Consider the following 26,578-nt stretch of genomic DNA (forward strand, 5'->3'; position numbering starts at 1 on the left):
TATGTGTGATATCATGATATATTGTGAATATTTTTTTTCCAGACTTTTTTTTCCCTCTTGACCATCATAGATGCGCATTGGCCCCCAGGTCATTTGAGTTTGAGACCCCTGATTTAAAGAGCTTTTACTTTGAAATTCATGACCGGAAGCCACGTGTCGACTGCCTGTAAATAAACTTGACAGCGGGGGTGCAGCGCAGAGAGGAGAGAGTGGGGATTGTTCGGCGGCAGCGGAGCCTCCAGCCTGAAGCGCACGCATGTTCAGTGGACTCGTGTGCTGCGAAGCCTCCAGATGAAGGACTCAGACGTCCGGGAATGACAGCCGCTGTCACCGGGAGTGACAGCTTTCACTCTGACCCACTCCACTACTAAAGCTGCTCCTCCAGCGGACGCCCAACGCTGATCCGGATTGGATCCAGCCAGACCAGGACTATGCCAGAGATGGAGAAAGGGAGACCACCGGAAAATAAACGCAGTAGGAAACCCGCGCACCCCGTCAAGAGGGAGATCAACCAGGAGATGAAGGTGAGAGTTTGTTGTGTGTGAGTGTGTGTTTGTGTGTGTGTGTGTGTTTGTGTGTGTCACTCCCGAACATGACTTGATACACACACACAGAGAGAGAGAAGGCTTTTTTGACCCAGTGATAACTTTTTACGCACACGTCTCGTGCTGAAACCAGCTGCGCACAAATCACTGAGGGGAACAATCTCACACATACTGTTAGTTTTTTTTAATGAATTGTCACTTTATGTCTTTATATAAGCAACATAAACACTCTCCGACACTTTAATCACGTGAATCGGAGGCTTTTATCTGAATTAAACGCTGCGTAATTGCGCGCAGCCTCTTGGAACACGCCAAAAAAAAGGTGATAATAAAGCGATAATATCAGACAAAATTGAAACTTTCTCACACAAATTCACATTTTAAGAGAATGGGGAGGATTTAATTATCGATATTTGCTGCGAAGGAAAGTAGGTTTTCCAAATGACGCCATGTCAGGCCAGCTGTGGCCGGACGCGCAAACTCTTGGATGTCCAGCGCAGATCCAGATGTGCGTCACTTCTTCCTCCCCGCTGCCCCTGCGGTGCGCACACTTGCTCGTACCGCACAGGTTTTGCCCGTGGCCTTTCCAAAAAAGAGAGAGAGGAGGCATTTATATCCTTTAAATAGGCTTCCTTTAGAAAACTCAGGAAAATATTAATGCAGCCACCAAGGTTGTTTTTTGTTTGGACGCTGGACATCACAGGAGAGTGAAAAATCCCTCATGTTCAGACTATAGAACTGTCTATAACTAATCTAATCTAATTTTCTTAGAACTATAGCTTTTGTTTAACAGGCCAATAATAAGTTAAACCACAGTCACAGACATCATTCCCTCCCACCATTATGAGCCTATTACTGCATGGAAACTAATCCACGGATTGTCTGCTTTGTTTGGGTTTGGACACTGCCTATTTGAGACTGTGACTGTGGTGGTAAAGGATATCTGAGCACTCCTTCAAGCAGGAGCTGAGAAATATAAAAAGACAAGCATTTTTTTTTTTTAAAGGGAGGGGGTGAAGAGGGGGGAGATTCTGGCCTTTTCGTGAGAGAGGAAATGTGCTCTCTCTTTTTTTTTCTCTCAAAGTGGTTTGGACTGTATCGTTTGATATCCACGAGAGGTGTAGCGTTACAACTTAACTAATTTTAATCAAAACACGTGAAACGCTATCCCCACCACCACCCACCACCCGCCCCCTCCTCTTGATGTAAGTCTGCCTGGGCCCTGAGTCTCAGGGTCGGGCCCCAGTTTTGTTGCCTTTGGCTGCAGCTCTGCCTGTGGTTTCGGGGATATGGCTTGTCACTCTCACAAAGCAGATGTTTGTCTGAACTGCCAAAAAGAAACAAAAACAACATTGTGGGAAGTGGAGGGGTGGGTGAAGAAGAAGAAGGAAGAAGAAAACCTGCCTGTCTTTGGTTAACAAGAAAACAGAAAATGACAGTGTCCATATAGGATAGATGTCATTAATTTGGAGAGTAAAATAAGATGATGATGATGATGAGAAGAGGACAAACTAGAGAAAGACAGACAGGGGAGACAAACTGATTCCTTGGTCAGCCGAGGTCCAGCCTACAGTGTTGTCTCTGTAATACATCTGTTTCAACACCACATTCGGGCCTACTCCCCATCCACGTCAGACCCCGAGCGGCCGCACCGGACACCGGATACCGAACTTTAATCATCGTTAGGCATATTTAGCTGGATACGATACTCACCCACACACACACACACACACACACACACATAGTCTCTCCCAGACGCACACGCACAGCAGAAAGTGAGCAAGAGAGATCCATTTCTCTGAGGCCCAAGTGCAGAGCAGAGGTCGAAGTGAGGAAAGCGAAGGGGGAAAGAATGTGCAGTCGCTATACTACAGCACTACAACACTACAGCAGCAGTAGAAACCACCACAGCAGACTGGCTGTGCTGGAAAAGGGTGAAACCTGAGAGGCGGCACTGTGTCGGGTGTCAGGGCTGGAAGGTGCTGGGGGTGGGGGGGGGTGGAGGGGAGGATGGTGAAGATGGGAGAGAGACAGGGGCAAAGGAGAGGGACAGGGGAAAGCTGGAAAGTGGGAGAGTGAGAGGTGGACACTGGAGAAAGAAGAAGGGAGAGGAGTGGGGCATTTCCGAGAACCGTGGGACCTCGCTGTGGTGTAGGGTGTCCCGCTCTGATTTCTGCCCGTTCCGGATCAGGTTTCTCCTCCAATCCGGTTCTCCCAAAAGCCACAGAGAAGAGGTGGGTGGATAAAGACAGAGAGAGAGAGAGAGAGAGAGAGAGAGAGAGAGAGAGAGAGAGAGAGAGAGAGAGAGAGAGAGAGAGAGACCTTTGTGTTTTGTTTTTCTTTTTTTTGTGTGTGTGTGTGTTTTTTTTTCATCTGGTGGTAATAAAAAAAAAGAAACGAAGAAGAAGAAGAAGAAGTAGGAGAAGGAGAAGGAGAGCGACCACACGTCCCATCTGTGGAGAACAGTTTTCTTTTCTCCCTCTTTTTTTCCAATTAAAATAGATAAACAAAGGATGATTCATAGATTTCACACTGGTGTTGGGTTTTCAAACCTTTCCGTCTCAGATTTAGCGAGAGTAAACAACTTAAATACATCATGGAAAAAAGCGTCATACTGTACTCTCACTGTGCCCCGTATTCATTCCCCCCCACCCCCCCCCCCTCCGACAGGGCTGGGACTGAGAAAGAATCCTTCACATTGATTCAGAGTAAGCTCTGATTATGTTTAACATAGGATAACAACAAAAAAAAGCGATGTAACTACAGTCACAGTTTCCTCACTCACCGTATCTTTTTACATACAATGTTAATCAAGGATTGTTTTATTTTTTTTTGCCTCTTTTCTCTCATCTCTCACGCAGACATTTGCAGAAAGCACCATGAACGAGCTCCTGGGATGGTACGGCTACGACAAGGTCGACCTCCGAGACTCCGAGGCCAACGAGATCAGGAACTACAGGGAGAGGCGTCAGCATGTGTCTGTGCTAAAAGGTGAGGGCAGGTTTGTTCGTTTCGCTTGGAACGGAGCCTTCTTGAGTTTACACTACGCGACAGGTTCGGCAGGTTTTTTTTTCTTCTCCTTTTGACGCAGACATTCAGTCACTGTTCAAATTTGCTCCTCGACACACTTTCCCGTAGATGCAGCGTGTTAGATTTCATTCATTCATTCAGACAGACAGACAGACAGCTCCTTTTGTTTCCTCGACAATCACTCACAGGGTTTTTAAAAGACGGTGACGGTATTGTTTTGTCATGCGTGTTGTTGTTTTTTTGTTGTTTTTTTTTGCAGAAAACTCATTGCCAAAACCTAAAAGCCTGGACACCAAGGTCGGTCATTCAGTGCTGGCCATGAAGAGCGCAGAGAGAGAGTCTTCGAGTGTCCCCTCCTCGTCGCCCTCCTCCTCGTCCACAAGTTCATCCTTGACCACCCCGAAGGCGACAAGCGCGCCCGTCATTGTTCCCCTCATAAAGCCATCAGCAGGTACAGGGGGGGAGATTTGACCTTTATATTCATATAGAGCTGCAACTAAGGATTTATTTAGTAATCGATTAATGGTTTGGTCCATAAAACGTTAAAAAACGTTGATCAGTGGTCGTCAAACCTGGGAATGACGATGATCTCCAACGTCTTGTTTTTGTCCACAAACCAAAATGATTCCGTTTTAATGATTTCTTTGTTATGCACTCTTAGAAATAAGGGTTCCAAAAGGGTTCTTCTACAAGGGCTGATGTTCTACCTGGTACCATTTGCTTCTGAAAAACCTTTTCCCGAAGAAAGGGTTTTTCAAGGGCTCTTGGTAACACTAATGGTTCCAGTAAGAACCATTTTGATCCAGAGAACCCTTTTAAACCTCTTTCCTGAATAAAGGGTTTTAAAAAGGTTCCAGGTGGAACCTTTACAAAAAGGTTCTACCTGGAGCCAAAAAGGGTTCTCCTATGAGGACAAGCCGAAAAACCTTATGGTTCTACTTAGAACTTTTATTTCTAAGAGTGTATGGAGCAAAGAAACAAAGAAAATTTTAACATTTAAGAAGCAGAAACAATCAGAAATCTTGTTTTAATCATGAAAAAAAGCTTCAAACCGATTATCGATAATCAAATTACACTCTTAGAAATAAGGGTTCCAAAAAGGGTCCTTCTACAAGGGCTGAGGTTCTACCTGGAACCATTTGCATCTGAAAAACTTTCCTGAAGAAAGGGTTTTTCAAGGGTTCTTGGTAACACTAATGGTTCCAGTAAGAACCATTTTGATCCAGAGAACCCTTTAAAACCCCTTTCCTGAATAAAGGGTTTTAAAAGGGTTCTTGGTGGAACCCTCCAAAAGGGCCTTTATAAAAAGGTTCTACCTGGAGGTCAAGCTGAAGAACCTTATGGTTCTACTTAGCACTTTTATTTCTAAGAGTGTAGTAAGCTTAAGCTCTATATTCATATCTATCAAGTCTGTCTTTTTAATTTGTAGGTGTGAAGGTATACCCTGCTTTGAGTACAACGGACAAACCTGTAAACCTCAATTTCCTTTGAGTTTGCCACAGTCCTGAGCCAAATCAATCCAAAACATGTACACAAGGGCGATCATAAGGGACAACAGGGACTCACTGGATGGATTTGTTGACTTCTCTCGAGTTGTTTTGAGTTGTTGACATCCCGACTGATTATCCTCTTATTTTCTCCCACAGTGGAGGATGTGCAGAACGTGCAGATCGTGTGCGTCTGGTGCCAGAAAGAAGGCGTCAAACGCTACTCTCTATGCATGGGCGCCGAGCTCAAGAGCTTCTGCAGCGAGAAGTGCTTCGCCGCCTGCAGACGGGCCTACTTCAAACGCAACAAGGTGAGTGAGCGACTCCCTAGTCAGTGAGATGCTCCTGGGATTTATGTGGTAATCGCTGATCTATAGAGGTGTCACATAGAAGCATGCACATACACGTACACAGGTATTCCATATGGAGCTAAGTTTTTGCGTCACTTTCCGGGCACACGAGAGCCAAGCATCGGAGTGTTTTCTGGCAGGTAAACAGACCTCCAGAAACCGATACCCCTCATCTTGTGAGGTCACAGCCCGATGCATTGATTTACAGGAATTTGAAAAAAAAGGGAGGTCTTCGAGAACACACTTTTATAGTTAGCGTGGACGACGCCAGTGCAGGAATGGTGCAACAGCAGGTCAAAGTTTGTAGAGGACACTGAGTATCAGTTTCACGTTAATGGAGGAGGGGCTGGACGTTAAGTGGCTTTGGTCTGGAGGACAGGAAGAGCCGCTCTGATGCACACGGCTATGATTTTCCAGCTTCGTTTACAACATGGATGTGCGCACTTTGGTGTCGGGTTAGCGTGCGCCTATATCACCTGTCGCGCCCTGGCTGTCATTATTTTTTTTTAACTGTGTTAGGTTTATTCACATAACAATCTGTGCGCAACAAGCAAGCCCTCCGGTTTTTTCAGAGGCGGGGAAGGGGGGGGGGGAGAAAAAAAAGCGTTGCCGTCGGCTTGTTACTGCTTGTCTGAGAGGAAGGCCAGGACGGCCTGGGGCGAGGTGTCCACTTTCAGTGCATACCTTACCTTCAGCTGCCTCATGTTTCGTAACTCAACGCGACTCGATGGGTCACGGAGATGTGGGAGCGCTCAGATCCAACAACAGATCGGCTTTCATGAATCGAGGAGGAATTTCCTCCATTAATACTGGCAAAGGCCGTTTATAATATGACAATATAGCATCACCTGCACTCGCTCTCCCTGCTCGGTTGTAGAATCGTATCTGTTTCACAACGCGGGTCATTTTGTCATTGTTGTGCTGACCCACACGGTTTGGTACAATCAGTGAAGTTCGATCTGCTTATGGATACGATGACAGCACATTTTATTTATGAGCTTTTTAAAACTTTATGTTTATGACTCCAGTAGTAACTGTAGCTACATTATTTTTGAATTGAAGGATTATTGAGAGGAACATTTCACAGCGGTTTCTCTGTGTGTGTGTGTGTGTGTGCGCCACACTGTGGTTTTCTCCTGTCAGGCCAGAGACGAGGACCTCCACGGTGAGCGATCGCCTCAGCACCCTCATCCAGAGGACTCGCCCAGACTGGTGTTGAAAATAAACAGCAATGTCAGAGTAAGAGGACTATCAAGCACTATCAATGTATCTTTTCTTTGACAGTGTAAAAGTTTGACTTTATACACTGCCGTTCAAAAGCTTGGGGTCATTTTCTATTAAAACTCACACTTTTATTCATCAAAATGTACTTAGCTGTACTAACATAATTGCACAAGGGTTTTCAAGGGTTTTCTAATCATCCAATAGCCTTCTTACACGATTAGCCAACACATTGTACCATTAGAACACTGGAGAGACCTAACCCTAACCCTAACCCCAAACCCAACCCTAACCCTAACCCCATTGCTGGAAATGGGCCTCTATACATCTATGTACATATTTCATTAAAAACCAGACATTTGCAGCTAGAATAGTCGTTTACCACATAAACGATGTATAGAGTGTATTTCTGATTCATTTAATGTTAAAAAAAAAGAAATTTTCCTTCAAAAATAAGGAAATTTTTAAGTGACCCCAAACTTTTGAACGGTAGTGTACACATGCAGCTTTCTTTACATGTGGAGGTTTTATTCACTTGCACTTAAGTGACCCCCAGTAGTCTCTCTCCCCTGTGCCACAGGTGTGTGACTGGTGCAAGCATGTCCGTCACACTAAAGAGTACCTAGACTTCGGCTCCGGCGAGGAACGGCTGCAGTTCTGCAGCACCAAGTGTCTGAATCAGTACAAAATGGACGTTTTCTACAGAGAAGCCCGCGCAGCTCTCACCACCACCAGCTCCAGCCCCAGTAGAACCAGTCAGGAGTCGAGGGCGGAGAGCAGTGTCACCGGCCAAAAGTTACTCACTCCTGAGTCTTGGAACTGCAACAACAGCACTGGGGAAGCCCGTCACAGAAATCTCTCCCCTAAAGGCTCCGTATTAATGCACGGATCAGGAGAATCCACCTCGGAAACATCCTCTTCTTCTTCTTCGTCTTCTTCCACCAAGGTCCCTGTCTCTGGGCTAAGGACCCTTGAGAGACCCATGCATCCTCCTCCACCGATGCCTGCTATGAATGTGTCGCCCCACCCTGCTCAACTCCCTCCTCCACCTCATCCTCCTCTTCGTCCCCCTCTGGAACATCAGCCCATGCCTCAAATCCAGATTCCCTTCATCAGACCGCCCCTTCATGCTCAGGGCCTGAAAAGCCCCCTCGCCAATACTCCCAGACACCCAGGCCCCGCCTCCAGTCCCATCCACAGACCTGCTCACTCTCCCCGCCTGCATCATCCGGCATCATCCTCCATGAACCCCCCCGGAATGATGCACCCTTTTCCCGGAGCCTACTTCCCTGGCTTACACTCTCCTCCTCTGAATATGATGCCAAGAGGTCCTGTCCCGATGCCTCCCATGATGAACTTTGGTATTCCTTCCTTTAGCCCTCTTCTGCCTCAGCCCACTGTCCTGGTCCCGTATCCCATCATTGTCCCCTTGCCTGTTCCCATACCCATTCCTATTCCCATTCCAATCCCGTCAAAGTCAACCCTAGAAACTCCAAGTCACAGTGGAGTCATCCAGCCTGTGCCAGAGGGGACGGACCGGAGTAGATCCAGGATTACCAAGCTGCCGTCCCCAGGGAACCCCGACGGAGACGGCAGATTGTTAAGTCACAAATTGGGTGGAATCTTGAATCAAGGTCTCGCCTCGCCAAGCGATGCTAACATCAGGGACACAGATTGGGTTAAACTAGAGCGGCCATTCCCGTCCCCGACGTCCACGCTCAACAGTGCGACGTCCTCTCCGAGAGCACAGTATCACGACTCCCTGTGCGCGACTCCAGAGTCACTGACGGACTATAAACCGCAGCAGTCAGAGCGACAGGTCATTCAGAGGGTTCTTCAGAGGACCCAGGTGAAGCTGGAGCCCACTGCCAACGGAGTGGTGGACCTATCGGGGCAGGGGGAGTCCATGACTGGGCAGGGTACCAGAATGGGGCTCCACAACATCATCAGACCAACCCCTCCGCCTCTGCCCGTGTCCCCTTCGCATGACTCTGTCTACCACCACCACCACCACCACCAGGACTCCATCCACACTCCTTCACCTTCACCCAGCCCCACAGGGAGCAGCCATCCCAATGATGTCACGTCCTCCGCCCCAAAATCTCAGGACCGCTGTTCAAATGGTACGTCCTCATCGTCCACGCCCTCCAGTCCAGACTCCTCCCCGACACAGAGAGTGCAAGCACCGCCGCCGCCGCCACCGCCGCCGCCTGACCCCACCATCAGCGAGCTGGAGGCCATCAAAGAGAACAAGTGCTCCGTCGTTGGCGCGGTGCGAGTCGAGGGCCACGTCAGTCCGTCAGAGGAGCCTTTAGCAGTAGTCGGGGAGGTCGGAGAGAACCCCCACGTTCCCGATGAGGATCACGCCTATGCTCTTCCCACAGCATCAAAGACAGGCGGGAGCACCGCCGCCCCGCTGCTCTTGCCCAAACTTAGGGACAAGGGCAGCCTGCGGAGCCCTCCTACTCTGCCCAGCACTGGAGACATGGAGCCGGCGCTGAAGAGGCGATGCCTACGCATCCGAGATCAGAATAAGTAGAGGATGGAGGTGAGTGATTCTACTGCTTTGACCTTATCTTCAAACACCTGCTGCAAAGTACATGTGGATTTTTAGTCTAAAACGAAAGCACAAGAGTCGACTTTGTTCTGTGCGACAAGCCCCGCCCGTTGCGGTGTTCCGCACAGATTCAATTATTTTTAAAACGTCACTTCACCAAAGGGCCTGGAAAATATGAGCGAAAAATGCACATTTGCACAGGGGAGAAGCTTAATCACAGGTCTCACTCAGTCAGTCAGTCAGTCAGTCAGTACGCCATGTGGTCGCTAAACAGCGGGGCGCCATAGAGAGAGAGAGAATCCCAGTAACCTGGCACTCCTCTGTGCTCTAAGGTTACAACGGGGGAGGAAGAAGAAGGTAGGGAGGGCAAACGGCAGTGAAAGGCAATCACTTCACCACAACCTGACAGTCACAATGCTTTGTTTTGCTAGGATCGGCTTTGCAACAACAACAAAAAAAAATAGGAAGAAATGTGAAGCAAGAGAGCGAGAGGAGATGTCTTGGAGAAGTCTGAGCGTGACCTTGAGGTGATGAGACGACTCTTAGAGCAAAAAAACGACTCTCAGCGAGGGCAGACGGGAGAAGTCAAACTCTATCACAGCATGAAATGTGAGGCAGCGCAGACATCTTTCAAAGAGAGAGGGGTGTCGGCTGTGACAGGGCTGCAGGACGAAACACGGGGCGAAATAACCCCCCCCCCCCCCCCAAAGAGATCCAATTACTCGTGTCATAACGAAACTCTGTCCTGGCTTCACTCTTGGTCTCTCCCATGTACAAGTTCTGTTCTCTCCTCTCCTCTTTCAATCCCCGTTTTTTTTCCCCCTTCTTATCGCCGGTGTGCGCTGCCAACCAGATGTTGTTGTTTGAGCGCAGCAGAAAACGAAACCTTTACTTTGCACCAGTCTGTATTTCGCTTCACTTCCCCCCCTTTCCATTGGTCGTCCAAACAGGCTGTAACACCGCTGGTGTCATGCCATCAAGAGATCACGTTACATTTTTCTTTTACCTCTAAGCATTGAGATTAATCTGCTGATAGTACAGCAGGGGGGGCTTGTGTTTCACCTGGTATGCTTTGGGCGAAATATTCTGCTCCAGTCTGCAAAGGTCAGGGGTCGCCTTAAAGGGGACTTTTTAATCATTTTAATACTTATATTTGTGACTCTGGAGGCCTTTGGGACTCTTTTTGTGGTCCGCCTCAGTCTAAGTACAGGAGATAAAACATGAGATGTTGACTTCCGTACTCATTGCTACGTCACAATGACACATTCCTGGAATTGTTGTCTCGCGGAGCTCCGTTTTGTTCCTAAAAAACGCAATAGTGCAGGTGAGGGTAATCAATAGTATCATAGTGCAGCACAGAGTTCTACACAGACTTCCAGCCTCAGAGGATTTACGTGTCCAGTGGGTACGTTTGTTATATGACGGCAATGTGCCGACTAGAGTCGGCGAACGATCGATTTTCCAAATGCTAACAGCTGTTAGCTGCCGGAGCCTTGCATTTAAAAGAAACATATTATGCAAAAACAACTTTTTTTTAAATAATTTTAATACTTATATTTGTGACTCTGGAGGCCCTATTAGTGTGAAAAAAGATGACTCACTCATGTTTTTGTGTTCCACAGGAGATAAAACATGCGATGTTAACTTCCGCGCTCATTGCTACGTCACAATGAGACATTCCTGGAATTGTTGTCTCGTGGAGCTCTTGGAGCGCTTTTGTCCCTAAAAAACGATAGTATCGAAAAAACGATAGTATCCGGAAGAACGGAAGTCAGTGCAACACAGAGTTCTACACAAACTTCCAGCCTCAGAGAATTTACATGTCCAGTGGATACATTTTATATATGACGGCAATGTGCCGGCTACAGTCGGCGAACGATGGCTTTTCAAAACGCTAACTGCTGTTAGCAGTGTAAAATAGTGTAAAATAAGATGACTCACTCATGTATTTGTGGTAGGCAAATGCGAGAGTGCAGGCGAGGGCAATAGTATCCGGAAGAGCGGAAGTCAGTGCAGCACAGAGTTCTACACAAACTTCCCGCCTCAGAGGATTTACATTTTATATATGACGGCAATGTGCCGGCTAGAGTCGGCGAATGATCGCATTTCCAAATGCTAACTGCTGTTAGCTGCCGCAGCCTCAGTGACGATGTTTTCCTGTGTCTCATTTGCATTTAAAGAGACAGGCACTCAAAAGCGAGCGTTCTGAACAGGGCTGTTTTGGCAGGTCGATTGAACTGCTGTGGTGCTTCATCCTTATGGTATTTTGACCAAAGCATGTCATGTTCATTAGGACACCAGGGAACTAGGTTAACTTGTAGAAATATGGTATAATATGTCTCCTTTTAAAGATAGAGAAAGTATAACTTGTAACAGTGTTACAAGATACCCCCTTTCACTAAATGAGTTCCCCTCCGCTTCCCTCTTTGTCATTTTGTTGTTGTTTTGCGCTTCCTCCCCCTCTTAGCAACCAATACATATGAAATCACGGCGTGCTGCTTGTGTTGTGCAGACGGATTTATGGCCCCAGTGTTGTGTGTGTGTGTGTGTGTGTGTGTGTGTAATGGGAGCTGGCTGCCGTATGCGGATGACTTTAGCTTGGCCACCTCTGTGCGCTGTGTGCACTCGGAGCAGAACATTTTCTGTCCTGTTCTATTGTCTAAAGCTTATTATTATTTTCAAAAAAAACGACAGAATTGGCAGCCAAGTAGAGGATTTTTACCTCCCCATTTTTTTTTTTTCTTCTTTCGTCTCAGTTTTCCTTTGCCTTTATTTGGGATATTTTATAGCCCCGTGTAATCCGATCCCACCACATGGGTATTCGCTGAGCATTTGAAACTAAAACGCAACGGGGACAGAGGGAGTCCAGAACCCTGGTTTGGCCCTTACGTATGTGTGTGTGTGTGTGTGAGTGTGAGAGAGTCTGTTTACATTTAAAATGTGTTTGAATGAGTCTAAGTGTGTGTGAGAGAAAAGGGCCAGATGTTCCCGCTCTGATTGTGCGACAGTTATTTGAGTGTTGACAGGACTAAAAGCCTCAATCTGGGGTTTACGTAGAATTTGGGTGGGGGGGTGGATTAAAGGAACCAGAGCAGGAGGGGTTGTTAGATTGAGATATGGATTTAACATCTCACACCTTCTCTCCCTCCCTCTTTCTCCCTCTAAATGAACAGGCTCCCTGTTTAACACTGTACGGCAGTGCCAGCTTCAGTGCCACGCCCTCTTGTGGACGACCTCGGCGAGAACATCCTCTCCTCGGCCTCTCCGCACCCAAACGTGTTGCTCTGCCTGTAGACCAGCAGCAGGGTTCCCCCCCCGAAAACCCCCAGGAAGAGCAGACCCAGATGGCTTTATCATCATCATCATCATCATCACCATCTCTGGAGGCAGAGGAAAAACAACACAGTCACAAACAAAAGTTTTTGTCCTGGACCAAAGAGTATTTCTGGCTCGTGTTGTGTTGTTGTGTTGCATCTCAGATCTTCTCCCTTGTCTGACCCTAATTTGTGTGTGTGTGTGTGTGTGTGTGTGTGTGTGTGTGTGTGTGTGTGTGTGTGGCTGTCCAGATGTGCTTTTCCCACCTCCTTCTCTTCTTCTTCTTTTCCTCTCGGCGCTTCACACACACACACACACACACACACACACAGCAGCAGACAGAGCTGTGATCAGCCCTTGTGTGGTCTTCTCAGATGGAACCTGAACATGATCTCTTTCCAGGGGAAACGGTTTGTTTTCTGTGCCTGGCTCTCGCACAAAGAGCCACATTGTTCCTCCTCTCCCCCCCCCCACATATCCCACGCTGACTCCCCACTCCAGGTTTTGGGTTACGTAGCTCAGACTTCAGCGTAATTTTTAATTTTTTTCTACACCACGAATATAGTATAACCTTCTCTGCTCCACCTCTAACCCCCCCCCCCACCCCCATAATCTAAATATGGTTTCTGTGAGGGTTCCTGAGCGCCTGTTGATTCCCGCTGAGATTAAAGACTTTAATCTCAGTTTTATACACCTGTGTGTGGATTGATGAGATGATCGAACGGTAGAAGACAAGGAGAGAAAAATACCGACACGCGGTTTGACCGACGGTCTGTCGCACACTTAAGTCGTCCTGATGACGCTGGTACTTTAACGTGTCACGCACAGACCTGCCCCTTTCGCTGTCACCTGATCTGCCAAAAAAAAAAAAAGTTTGAAAAAGAAGTGCCATTAACTTTCATGGCACGTGATGATTTCTTTATTATTATTATTATTATGTTTTTTTGTTTTTTTTAAATGGATGTTTAATATTACCAAATGTGGTATTATACTCAATCAACCAATGCTGTATAGTGTGCAGCGATCAGTATTACAGTTCCCACTGCTGGGAATACCTAATAGAGATTTGATCCAGCTAGATCGCATAGACAGGCTTTGTTGACCCCCCCCCACACCCCCCTCCTCCCTAACTGCAGGGTTTCAGATTCTCTAGTTGACACGGACACTATTTTGATGATATTATTAACTTATGCGTCTGTAGATTTCCACACAAAGTGCTTTATTTTCTTCATTTATTGTTTCTTATTCGTCTGATTGAGTGCTGAAGCTTGATATACCCTGTGTGTGTGTGTGTGTGTGTGTGTCCCCGGCCACTAGAGAGCAGTGTTTGCCTTTTTTTTTTTTGTAACTTTTTGCACCTGCTCTCACAAACCAAAGGACAAGAAAGGACCAGGAGGGCGTCCACATTCTAGTGCAGAACAAGCATTCGCACACAAGCAACGCCAGGGCCGTTTGAAGGAATTTGGGGGCCCCAAGGAAAATGGACTGGCTGCTGTCAGCGACAACTGAGAGGGGGCCCCCTTGAGGGGGAATCCCGATAACAGTGTCATTGCACTTTACTGCATTGACTATCAAAGGGGTGCTCACACAGTTTGTCGTTGCATTTTTATTCATAACCAGTCGTTGTCTTGGGGGGCCCCAGGCCAGCTCGGGGGCCCCAAGCAACTCGGGTGCCAATAACCGACCGAGCTTCTCCTCCCCGTTGTTTTCTGCTTCTGCTGCCATTATTTTATCCTGAAACCGGAAACCTTTGCCTATTTCAGCAGTGTCATACCAAGAGGAGACCTCCTCCTCCTTGGAGTGGTCATCATGACCTAGAATAAACCCCAAATGTGCCACCCCCACCCCCACCCTCTACTCCACCACCACCACCACCACCAACCCCCCCTTTGCCATCATTCCAAATATACATGGCTGTCAGTTTGTGTGTGTCTGTGTGTGTGTGTGTGTGTGTGTCCACCGTCGTCATGCCTTCATGTCAGTGTCATGCTTGTGTGAGTGGGTTGATGACATCACTGCGTTTTGAATAGCTGCTGTGTCAACGGGTGACGCTGGAGGCCCCCTACCCCCCTCCCCCCCAAAAAAAGACGAAAACTGCCATTTATTTGGTTTAATTGCACATTTTAATCGTTGCCATGTCTGATTGTGTGGTACAATGTGTATGTCAATGACAAAAAAAAGGCCTGAAATTCACACACACACACACACATACACATATATATATATATATTATATTTTATCACCTGCCCTGTCAAACATGTAGCCCTCTAGTCTGAATTCACAGATTGTTTGTATTTGAACACACTTTCAGTAACCAAGAGCTTTATTGGTGCAGACCTTGTTTGTAAAGTAAAAATAAATAAATAATAAAAAAGTTATTCTAAGAGCCTGAAACATTGTCTGGTGTGTTTGAAACTTTGTTTTACATCCTGTTATTAGTTGACAGGTCCCTTTTAATTATCTAGGGCTTTAAAGATAAAAGACAATTATTATGAGATTCTGGGTCGTAGATAAGGACTTTCCTCACACACACACACACAGTACTTTCCTGTCAAAGGTCTATTTTTAGTTTTCCAGCGTGTCTACTCTGCATGCAGCGCATCAGCATTCCTGAAATACTGAGAGTTGGTCGAGGCTGTGCAGTGATGGTAAAACAGATGAGTGAGATAAGAGGGCAGGAATTTGTCCGGGGCTCACTCACTTGGAGGAGGGTGAGGGGGGGGGGTTGGTGAGGGCGGTGGTTTGCTGATTTTCAGGCCGACTGTGATTACAGCAGCCCCGGTGTAACTTTACAGAAGCAGCGGCAGAGAGGACCGGGAGTTATTGAGTTGAACAGTAGGCAGGTGAAGAGGAGGAACTGTGAGGTGTATCCTTCTATCAAGTAACCCAAGGAAAACCGGAAAAACTGGCAAACCGGATGCACTTTGTTGCCTTCAAAATAAAAGCACGAACGTATATATTCTTTAATGCATTTTCTTTCTTCCTTTTTTTGAACAGTCATACCTAGAGACTGGGCTGGGACTCATATTTATATACATGCATATATGTATATGTATATGTATAAATATGTATGTATATGTATATATGTATACGTATACATATATATGTATACGTATACATATATATATATACATATATAAACATTAAATACAAATATGTGCACAAAAATGCCCCTGTCATTATTTATTATACATATCCTTTATTTATCCAGGTAAAAACCAACATTGAGATTAAAAAAAAAAAAAAAGGAATATATATCTTTGCCAAGCATGACCGTACTATAAAAACAGACATAAAACAATATCACATATCATATCAACAAATGAATTACACACAGCAGCTAACCATTAAAAATCAAAGGATCAAAGACACAATTCAAATGGTACATTTTGAAGTATTTTTTAAAATATTTTTTTCAAGTATACATATTGAAGTATAAGTTACTGTGAAACTACAGAAAGCACACGTCAGTCATGTTTTATTTATTTAATATATTTCAATTTTATTTTATGATTAAAAAAAAAATCTACATACTGTGTGCATACAAAATAAAGTGCATGTGTTAATATGGAAACATGAATAGGTTTATATACGTATTTTTTCGAGATAAATTGATGTGCGTGTTCGTAACGTAAAATTATGCAAATCAAGAAATGATAAACACCACAGACTATTGTGGCAAATATATATATTTTTTTTTGCAACGCGAAGCATTATTTTGATAGTTCCAACCGGACGTGGCTCTGCGTTGTCCTGCGTAAGCTTGACGCTGTCCACTTCTCCACAGGTTAGACACGTTGTACTCGGGCCAGCCTCGGTTCTATATCGTCGCGCTACCTTGCGAGCAGACACGGGGGCGCACCTGAGGGCGAAGTGCGCCTTCGTCCCTGCCCGGAAAAGTCACTTTAAAGCTGAATAACGAGTGAAAGAAAGCAGCGAAACAGCGGATAAATCATTAACTTGACCAGTGTGTGCGTCGTTTTCACAGAGAGGAGCCGAGGCGGCTGTGGAGTGAGCCTCGCGACACCCGGGCCCGCGCAGGTGTTTTTTTTTATCTCACCGCCACTTTTTTTTTTATTGTGTGTGTATTATTATTTATACCCGTTTTTCCGCGTCTGGAGACAGTGAAGCGTAAACCATGCTGGGAGCCGAGAGCAGAGTGGAGAGCCGGCTCAACAAGCTGGAGTCTCTGCTCAGGAACCCGCAGTCTGCGTTCAACCTGGAGACACTGCTGGTGAGTTCACGTGCTTTCTGTTTCTGGGTCAATTTGACCGCACAGGTATATGAAAGTTGACTGAGAATGACAAAAACAAACCTCAAACACATACATTAACCTGTGACACAATCACAGTGGACACAATGAGTGAATGATTGGAGGATAAGTGCCTGTAAAATGCTCGTTCAGCACTCCTTTGTTTATTATCACTTTGGTATTTGAATTATGGAGACACTTCATCTGGACTCAGTGTGAAGTCATCAGGCAAGTAAATGGACATCTATCTATCTATCTATCTATCTATCTATAGTAGACAATGGTACATAATACTATGTTGACATGAGCTGCCAATAATAATGATAATAAAAAATATCTCTTCACAATCATCCATTTACAAGTCCCATAATTAGAGACCTCCTGTGAAAAAGTTGACATAAACATGTTATGTCTCATAGTGTGTATGCTCTCTGCGTTACCATTACATGGCTACATGTTGAAAATTACATCACGATATTATATTTTTACTGAATTATCGGGCCCTCACGTCCGACCTTAATGTGTTTTGATTTGTAATCCAGCTGTGGTTTGACTTAATCTGCCTCTGCATTGTCTCTACTAATCCACTTAACTTCAATTTATATGTGAGATGTAACATGTCAGAACAAATCCAGGGCCCCTTACAGTCCAGCTGCAGCTTCTAGGAACTGGAAAAACAGCATTGCATTGTCTTTAATCGATTATGTTCTTGTCACCGCGTCGATGAGGAATCGTTCAACCACCCCCCCCCCCACACAAAGATTACATTCACTACTGTAGAGGAAACTTGACTTGTCTTTCGTCACTTGGATTTGATTTTAGTCTTCGTCTTAATCTGATTGCTGATTACAGAAAATGGCTCTGTTCTTATTGTGTAAATTGGGTTAAACATGTAGCCTTGGTGTCACAGGCAAACACAGTGAGAGTTCATTGATTTCATTCATCTCCTCTCTCCTCACTCCATCACGTTACCTGTTGACTGTTTTTGGTGTGACCTCAGGGTGACCTGTCCCAAGAATGTTCTCTACCAACTCTGATAATTGCCCCTGCTAACTTTAAGCCCCCCAATGAGTGTTAAAAGTAAGATTTTTAGTCAGACTAAGACAATAATTTGGTTCTCTTAATGTCATGTAAACATGTAAGTCTGGCTAAAATCGAGCTAGTCTTAGTCAGACTAACATAACTGGATGATGCGATTCATAGTCCGATTACTCCAGCATTTATACATTGTATAAGTCCAATTTTAGTCAGACTAAGACCATAATTTGGTTTTCTTAATGTGATGTAAACACATGAGTTTGGCTAAAATCGTGCTAGTCTTAGTCGGACTAAGGTAACTGGATAATGCGATTCATAGTCCAATTACTCCAGCATGTATACATTGTATAAGTCCAATTTTAGTCAGACTAAGACCATAATTTGGTTCTCTTAATGTCATGTAAACACGAGTCAGACTTAAATTGATGGATAATGCGATTCATAGTCCGATTACTCCTGCAGGTATACGCTTAGTCGGACTTCCCCAGTCTTTGACTCGGGAGACGACGTATACACTGCAGTAGTGCAAGAGCGAAAGCTACGTAGAAGACCCTCTTTTGGACTCATCGAGAGACAAGATTTATGCTTAAGAACCACAGCACGATCCATCTCGCTGTTCGCTGTTTGCTTTTCTGTGACATTAAGGTCAAACAGGAAACTGGTTCAATACACATTACCTTATAGAGAGATACAGACTCGCCAATGTTGCCCGTCTTAGTCAGACTAAGGCCTTAGCTCGATTAAACCGAGTGTGACCAACATCAGACGACACATTTTCAGATTTTTACCACAGCACATGTGGTAAAATGCTGGTTTTAAGTGATGCATTTGTGCTTTTGAACATTAACATTAACTCTTAGTTCATGCTCAGTTGCTACTGTATGAAGGATGTTGTATATACTCGTCCCTACATAAACAGCCCGGTGCTTCTGTCTGCAGCGTCTATTCTCGGCGCTGATGAGTCACAAGTAAAATCCAGAGTAAAGCCTTTGCTCTTAGCTCGACAATGAGCAACTCCGACTCGGGCTGTATGAAAATGTAATCAGACAATGGCATGAAAGGCATCGCTTTAATCCCGCGTCCCATTTGAGTCACATATCCACACTTTGGCTTCCAATGGTTTGGAGCTAATGCCTGGAGCTGCCGCTGCCACAGGAAGCTGAAGTCACTTCCTGCAATTGAGATTGAGATAACTGCCCACGGTGAGCTCACGTCACTGTTTCCTGTTTGTCCACAAGGACACAAAAGAAGTTAATTGAAGCTTTTTCACTTTAAATTGGTGACACAAATGGTTTGGAACTTTTTGGGGAAAAAAAACCTTAGTGTTCAATGGAAAATGAATTAAAGCACATGCGGACCCCCAACCAATTTAATATTATATTATATTATATTTATTAATATCAAGTTATGAGTTATTTTCTAATGTTTTTTGATTCATTTTGTTTCATACATATGTTTATATTGTGAACTAGTTATCATACTTTTATTTTGAAATTATGTGAAAAATCATCAGAAATATTATCCATTTTCTTAAAAAGTTGGACTTTTTTTCATTTGAACGACCCCAAACTAGACACTCAATGGCTCCCAGGTCATTTGACTCTGAGACCCCTGAATTAAAGCTTTAAAAAAGATGAACATTTATGAACATTTAAGAAGCTGGAACCAGGAAATATTCACAATTCCTGTTTAATAAAAAGACTGGAATAAAACAACTGATTTCCTGTTCATTGACTCATCATCAAATAATCAGCTTTTTATGAGTCAAAGTGTTGGCAAATCTGTAATAATGTAAACTCCAGCTTGTTTTCATTTAATCCTACAATTGATCGATTGATTGAAACATGGCCTAATGAGCAGATTAGCACGTATAGTAGATATTAACCTTATTAAACACTGTTATGCGATAGAAAAGAAGATCACTGGTGCATTTATAGCCTTAAAGTAAAGGACATTGAACTGCTATTATTTAATATGCCAGTTATTATAAAATTCAAAGAGTTTCCCCCTCTGTCTGTGTCACTGTGAGAAACCAAGCCTTGTAATAATGACTGATGGCAAACGCACGTCACAGGAACGAGACAACTCCTCTGTCAAGAATGTACGACCTGTACAGATCAAATGTTAGTTTACAGGGAAATGCATAGTTTAGGAAGTAGGGAAGTTGAGGTGGGGGTGGGGGGTGTCCTCTTTCTCGTCAAGAACACATTTTAAAGGTATAATAAATGTGGATCTGTGATTTAGAGCAGAGTCATGCATTCAGGACACATTTGTTCTGAATGTGACGGAGGAGGTGGGAAGTGTTGTTAAAGGTGGTGAGGGAACACACACACACACACACACTCTGGTTTCCATGACTTCAGAGGACATTGCATTCCGTTTACATTCATTTCCTGGAGGCTCACTCTAACCTTAAACCTAAATACGCATACCCTTAACTTATAAAACACCTTAAAAAATGTAATCATTTACTTGACTTGATTTTTGTCTCCATAATGCGACTTTAGGTCCCCACAACATAAGGAATACCAGTTGCACACACACACACACAGAGAGAGTAACCGTGCCGACAGAGTCGTGTTCAGATTTGTCCAGATTCCAGAAAATCAGAAAGACACCACCGCACGAAACTGTCCTAAATAAATGTTGGTAGGAAACACAGAGGTTGAGAGAGAGTGAGCATGAGCGTTGTGACTAACAATAAAGGATTGTTTTTCAGTCTGATGAGTGTTTGTTGTTGACGTGAAGCTCACACTGAGAGACAGACAGACAAGACAGACTACACTGATTCATATCTGGATTCTTGTGATGAATGTAATCTACAGTCGTTCTCAGGTACTTCCTCATTCTTAGTGCGCAATATAAAACTCAGATTGTTGAATGGGTGAATTAAAGTCTCGCTGAATGGGGAAATCACTGACAACAAGGAGGAAAAGCTCTGTCAGGTATTAATTAGATTCTGTGTTAAAATATTACATTGATAGTCGAGGCTTAAAAAATGCTTTGCATCACCCTTGTCATGCGATCGGAAAAAAGAAATCACAACGCTTATTGACTGAGGAGTTGCCAAAGACGACATGTGCTTATTACGCTAATTTCACTCTGGAAGCGAGAATAAGCGTCTTTGTCACCGGAGCACATTTTTGTGTGCAAGTAAGTCTGACTAAGCGTATGTATGTAGGAGTAATCGGACTATGAATCACATTATCCAGTTATATTAGTTCCGACTAAGACTTTCTCGATTTAAGTCTAACTCATGTGTTTACACGACATTAAAGGAATCCTCCAGTTGCATCCTCCAGTTATGTTAGTCTGACTAAGGGTAGCTTGATTTAAGTCAAATTCACCGATACTGACATTAGTCCAATACAGTCATATAGAATGCCATTTTTTTACAGTCTGTGCATAGTGAGGCATGCGATATGTAGGACTTTTGGATTGGAAATTCAACATTTGAAATTAATCAAACCTTGTTTTTATTGTGATTTTTAGTGAGAAAATCCCCAAATTTTGCATCCCATGCCTCATTTACGCGTTTGACATTGAATATTGGTTGGCAACGACTGTTTTACACAACAAAAATGAGTTGGCACAGAAAGGAATATAAAGGCATATTTTGCAAATGGAGTGTTTGTTTGATCAGATATTCAATATTAAGTGGAGTAAACTGATTTCAGGTTGAAAGTTCATCATTTTATTACAGGCAAACAAGTAAAATACTTAATCATTTGTCGGCTTAAATTATAGACGATTTACATACGGGTTCACCTCTCACTCTCACGCACACACCCACACACACATACACAGTGTGTAAAGTGATCTGGACCCTGAGTCCAGACCTGTAAGCTGTTTGTCCCACAATAGCTTCTGAGCCTTTCTGGTCTTTATTTTTTTCCACTCATCAGAGTCGTTGGGGGAATCTCTCTCCTCACTGCTGCTATTTAAAATTGTTCCACACCATGTCTGCCCCCCCCCTCGAATCAACAGGCCCCACCCTTGTCGTCCTGTAGACCACCACGGACATGAATGACCCCTGTTTTTTGGGGGGGGAAAGAGAACCCCCCCCGGCCTCCTCCCCCCTCCACCACCTGCCCTGCCATCCTCGTATGTTTAGATCACAGGGACGTTTTAGTTCTTCTTGAAACTCAACACCGCTGGTTTTAAAGCTACGATGACATGTCTGATGCTGCCTCTGCTCCTCTGTACCTTGTTGTGGGTGTAGATGAAGCCGTTCATGGGCGGGTGGGGGGGGGGGAGGCTCTATCAGTGTCATGTGACTGCTTTTTTTTTTTGTTGATGTGTGACTTAGTTGAGTCTTTTCGACGGCAGCTCATTGTTCAAACCTTGGTGAAAAACTGGCACTTGAGACAGCCTCATTTTCTCTGCCACTCGTGTTTCCTTTAGGATAATAGTTCACAATCGTGTTGCTCCTTCCCCACCTTCATTCCCACCTTCATTCCCACCTTCCTTCCTTCCTTCCTTCCTTCCTTCCTTCCTTGCATCTAGGGCTGGGCAAAAATTCAACAGCAGTATAATGTTCTTCAGTATCAACAGAACAAAGGTTTAGTTTATAAAACTCACTTTATTAGAATTTTAAATCACAATTAAATGGTATCTTTAGCTTTGACCTAATATTATCTAACATTTTATCATGATAATCAGCTGATATTATGCTAATTCTGTGTAAATATCCTAGTTACTTATTCCTACGTGTTAAAAAGTTTGTTTGTCTGTCTGTCTGTTAGTGACAAACATAACTCGAAAAGTCACCGACGGATTTGGATGAAATTTTCAGGAAATGTCCGCAATGGGACCAGGAACAAGCGATTACATTTTTGGCGCGATCTGTAGACGCTGCGCGCCGGCAGGGTGTATTTTGGAGGCACTGATCTGCCTTGGCGGAGGTCTGCGCTCTTCGAGTGCTTTTCTAGTTATCTTTACTTTTTCTGTCGTTTGTTTTCTCGAGTACTTGAAAATATCAGACCAAACATGGACATGATGATGATCTCCAATGTCTTTGTTTTGTCCACAAACCAAATATGATTCAGTTTTAATGATTGCTTTTGGTTTTTTGGAGCGAAACAAACCAGAAGAATAAGATCTTCCTTTCTTTCTCTGAATCATACCAATATTCCTATTCTCGTTCCAAGTTTGCATAAACAAACAAAACCTTTTTGGACCATAATTACAATTTCTGTGACTTGCAGACAAATTTACACAAACTAAGCAATGGTATTAGTTTAGTTTATGCACCAAACTATTAGTGAAATCTACAATAAATGTTCCTTTAATTCACTATGGATGTTTTTTTCTGTTTATTCCTTATCACATAGTATTATTGATTTTTGTTTTGTTTTTAATCTGTTTTTCTCTTGTCCAGGATACCGTGAATGCGCTGGCGAACGACTTGAACTACCCTGCTCTGAGGAAAAACAAAAACATCGAAGCCTTCCTGAGCCGATGTAAGTACTTATACTGTGTGTTTATGGGCATGTACATTTATATTTATATACCTATTTTGTTTGTTGTCACTTTTTAATTATAAAGAGATCAATGTCTATCTGTGTTGGCGTGAGCAATGATGACTCTCTTGTGACTTTTCCTTGTGGCAAAATCCATCATTTATTGATGGGAGCAAACTTTTCAAGGACGTCTCCTCGTTGTAAGAATCAGGGTTTTTATCTTTATTTAACAAATCGTGTAGAAGAGGAAGGATATTTTACCCAGAAAGCGTCTGCAAAAGGTCACATAAGAGATAATAAACTGAAAAAATGTGTGACTTTTGAACAGCGTAAGTGTACTTTTTGGTCTCCTGAACTTTTATTTTGAAACTACACAGATCAGACACAGTTCTGCTGTGTTCTGACCTGACATAGTCAGTGATCTCTCACACTGATTCAACATGGTTGCACTTTGACCTTTGCGTCACCATGGTATTTTCTGTGTTTGTGTGTGTGTCTTGTAGATGAAAAGGCCGTGTGTCAGCTGCGAGAGCTCCAGGTGAAGCTTGAAGACTTTGAGAAAGTGAAGTTGATCGGCAGAGGAGCGTACGGCGAAGTGAAGCTGGTGAGATCATCGTCTCTCTGTGGCGTCACCCCTCACCTTCTTTTCATGCATCAGCAGCAGTGTTTGTGAGCTTTAGAGGCCAAAACACCACGGATATAAACCACTAGAGGGAGCAACTATTATGTGAAAGTAAAAAAAGTTATATATTTCACATACAATTAGCGTCTTTCTCCACCAGTGGAAGCGACTGTGGCTTTGAAAGCACGGATTACAGTGAAGCGATATTGACTTTTATAATAAAATATCCAGTTTTTCCACTTGTTTGTCTTGTGTGCGCCGATGGAAGCTTGTGCCTGGTTTCTGCTGAGTGTCTTGCGGGTAGAACAAGCCTGGACAAGCTCAGCAGTGTGAAGTCTGGTGTGGGGGGGGGATCGCCGTGTGTTTGTGCTTGAAATCGTGTATAAGCATGTTTCTCTCTGGGTGTGTCCTATAATTATGGATTCCCTCGCTGCCTCTGTCTCATCCCTCTCTCATTTGTCACAGTGACATTCTCACACTCTCGTTCTTATTGTCCTTGTGGTCTTATCTTATTCACACACACCCCCTCCTCCCCCCTCTCATTCCCCCCCTTCTGCTGCAGGTCCGTCACAAGGCCTCGCACAAGGTTTACGCCATGAAGCAGCTCAGCAAGTTTGAGATGATCAAGCGCTCCGACTCGGCCTTCTTCTGGGAGGAGAGGCACATCATGGCGTTTTCCAACAGCCCCTGGGTGGTTCAGGTGTGCATTACAGTCTCATCCTGTTGTCATTTTTGCGTATAACGTATGCTATCTATCACACCCCAGTCTCCTCCTACTGCAGAGTTAAATAATCCTGCAATACATTTTACTTTTTATTTGACTTCTTTATTTCCCCTGTTCAGTATAACAAAACAAAACATTCACTGCAGCACTGAAAAAAACCTCAAATAAACAATCACATAAAGCCACAAAAAACTGTACATAACTTTAAGGAAAGAAATACAGATGATATATGTGAGCTTATAGACAGTTTAATGATATTTATATGAAATAATATTAGCTTTAAAGGAGAACAACAGTTTGCTACAATAACATAATTATAATAGGATTATATTTCTGTATGAAGAAGATTTGTATGAGAGGTGTAATTGCATCGTGAATTTTGCATAAAATATATGCAGAAAAATACCCAAAAAACTAATTATTATTATAGATGGTTATTATAGATGTGTTGTGTAGAATATGGTCTGGAGCATTAAATATACAATAATGATGAAAAAAGTAACTGAAATTTAGTGTAAACGCTGGACAAAAACACACTTCGCAGCATTGAGCATGAATTATAATAATAATAATAATAATGTACTTTATTTGTATAGCACCTTCCATACAAGATCTGTAGCTCAAAGTGCTTCAAAATAAAAGGAAAATAAAATGTAAAAAGCAAATAAAACAACACAGGGTGGAATGAAAAGTAAAAAAAGTAAAAACCCTGTTTTAACTTTGAAATAAAAGATGCAAATAATACAGTAAAAATACAACACTGCGTGGAATAAATTATGTCCTTAAAGAGCTGATGTTTAAAGGTGCATTATGTAATAAATCTAAAGCAACTGGCCATAAAATCCTCCTAATATGTCACAGAGACTCAGGAATAATGTTCATATTACAAACTGAACTCACCAACAACAACAGTACAGACAAAATATTTGCATTAAAAGAAATATTTTGCAGACTGCAAATCCTGTTTTGGCATGTGGCGCCACCTACCGCCGTCTACCAATCACTGCAGTCAGTAGAGTCTCAGCTGCCGAGCAACCACGGGTTGCCAGTTACGTCAGAAAACTAAACCTAAAAGACCTCGGTATTTTGAATTTGAATGTAGTAACCGTTTTTGGCCACATTCTTACATATGGCACCTTTAACATAGATTATAATCCAGCTATTTAATATCAAATTTCTAAAAGATAAAAGGTAGGCACCCAAAATCCTAAATGTAGATCTGCTGAGTCATGTTTGGGCTGTTTATTTCTTCTTTATTCGGGAGAAAAATATTTGTTGCACAGTTTAAGAAGTATGTCTTTGAAATGACTCAGCACAAAATGTGTTTATTAACAGCTTCATACGTAATGAATGGTCTAAAATGACTGTATCAGACTATTGTCGGCATCGGTAGATAATCCATACAATAACTTCCAGGTTTATCCAATAAATATATTGCAATTCATGACTGGACTTAATGCATAAAGCTCTAAACTCTCATCCCACATAAATATCTACTAAAATAAAGTCTTAATCTTTGCTAAAGACAGATGCACGGTGTCATAAATCAAAAATATTCCCACTTATGAAGGTGCGCCCTGGTTTCATAATGCTGTCACAGAGTTGGAGATAAACATCTTGGACTCAGTTTGAACACAGATCGTGCACAGATAACTCACGCACACACTCACCTTGCAGTTAAATCTCATGTTGTTTTTGTTGTCTCCTCCCAGCTGTGCTGTGCCTTCCAAGACGACCGTCACCTCTACATGGTGATGGAGTTCATGCCCGGCGGCGACCTGGTCACGCTCACCATGAACTACGACATGCCCGAGAAGTGGGCTCGCTTTTACACGGCCGAGGTGGTGATGGCCCTGGACACCATCCACTCCATGGGCTTCATCCACCGCGACGTCAAGCCCGACAACATGCTGCTGGACCAACACGGACACCTCAAACTGGCCGACTTCGGCACGTGCATGAAGATGGACTCGGT

The 26,578-nt window shown here is 43.7% G+C and overlaps 2 protein-coding genes across 5 annotated transcripts in view; both read left to right on the forward strand.

The window, feature by feature from the left end:
- Nucleotides 1-226: 226 nt before the first annotated feature.
- Nucleotides 227-14,888, forward strand: LOC310934503 (sine oculis-binding protein homolog). The gene is made up of 7 exons (XM_083898240.1): nt 227-524; nt 3,407-3,536; nt 3,835-4,026; nt 5,222-5,373; nt 6,556-6,651; nt 7,193-9,181; nt 12,364-14,888. The coding sequence occupies exons 1-6, from the start codon at nt 432-434 to the stop codon at nt 9,170-9,172; spliced, it is 2,643 nt and encodes an 880-aa protein (XP_083754366.1). The 5' UTR covers nt 227-431; the 3' UTR covers nt 9,173-9,181; nt 12,364-14,888.
- A 1,445-nt stretch (nt 14,889-16,333) lies between these two features.
- LOC310935237 (rho-associated protein kinase 2-like) overlaps nt 16,334-26,578 on the forward strand; it is a 39,901-nt gene continuing 29,656 nt past the window's right edge. For all 4 annotated transcript variants that reach the window (XM_083899092.1, XM_083899091.1, XM_083899093.1 and 1 more), the window contains exons 1-5: nt 16,334-16,739; nt 23,176-23,257; nt 23,761-23,861; nt 24,442-24,579; nt 26,316-26,576. In XM_083899092.1, the coding sequence (XP_083755218.1) occupies nt 16,644-16,739; nt 23,176-23,257; nt 23,761-23,861; nt 24,442-24,579; nt 26,316-26,576 (678 nt within the window). In that variant the 5' untranslated portion in view covers nt 16,334-16,643. The remainder of the gene's footprint in view (nt 16,740-23,175; nt 23,258-23,760; nt 23,862-24,441; nt 24,580-26,315; nt 26,577-26,578) is intronic.

The sequence above is a fragment of the Microchirus variegatus genome (assembly GCF_963457635.1).
Source record: "Microchirus variegatus genome assembly, chromosome: 12".
NCBI classification, from domain to species: domain Eukaryota; kingdom Metazoa; phylum Chordata; class Actinopteri; order Pleuronectiformes; family Soleidae; genus Microchirus; species Microchirus variegatus.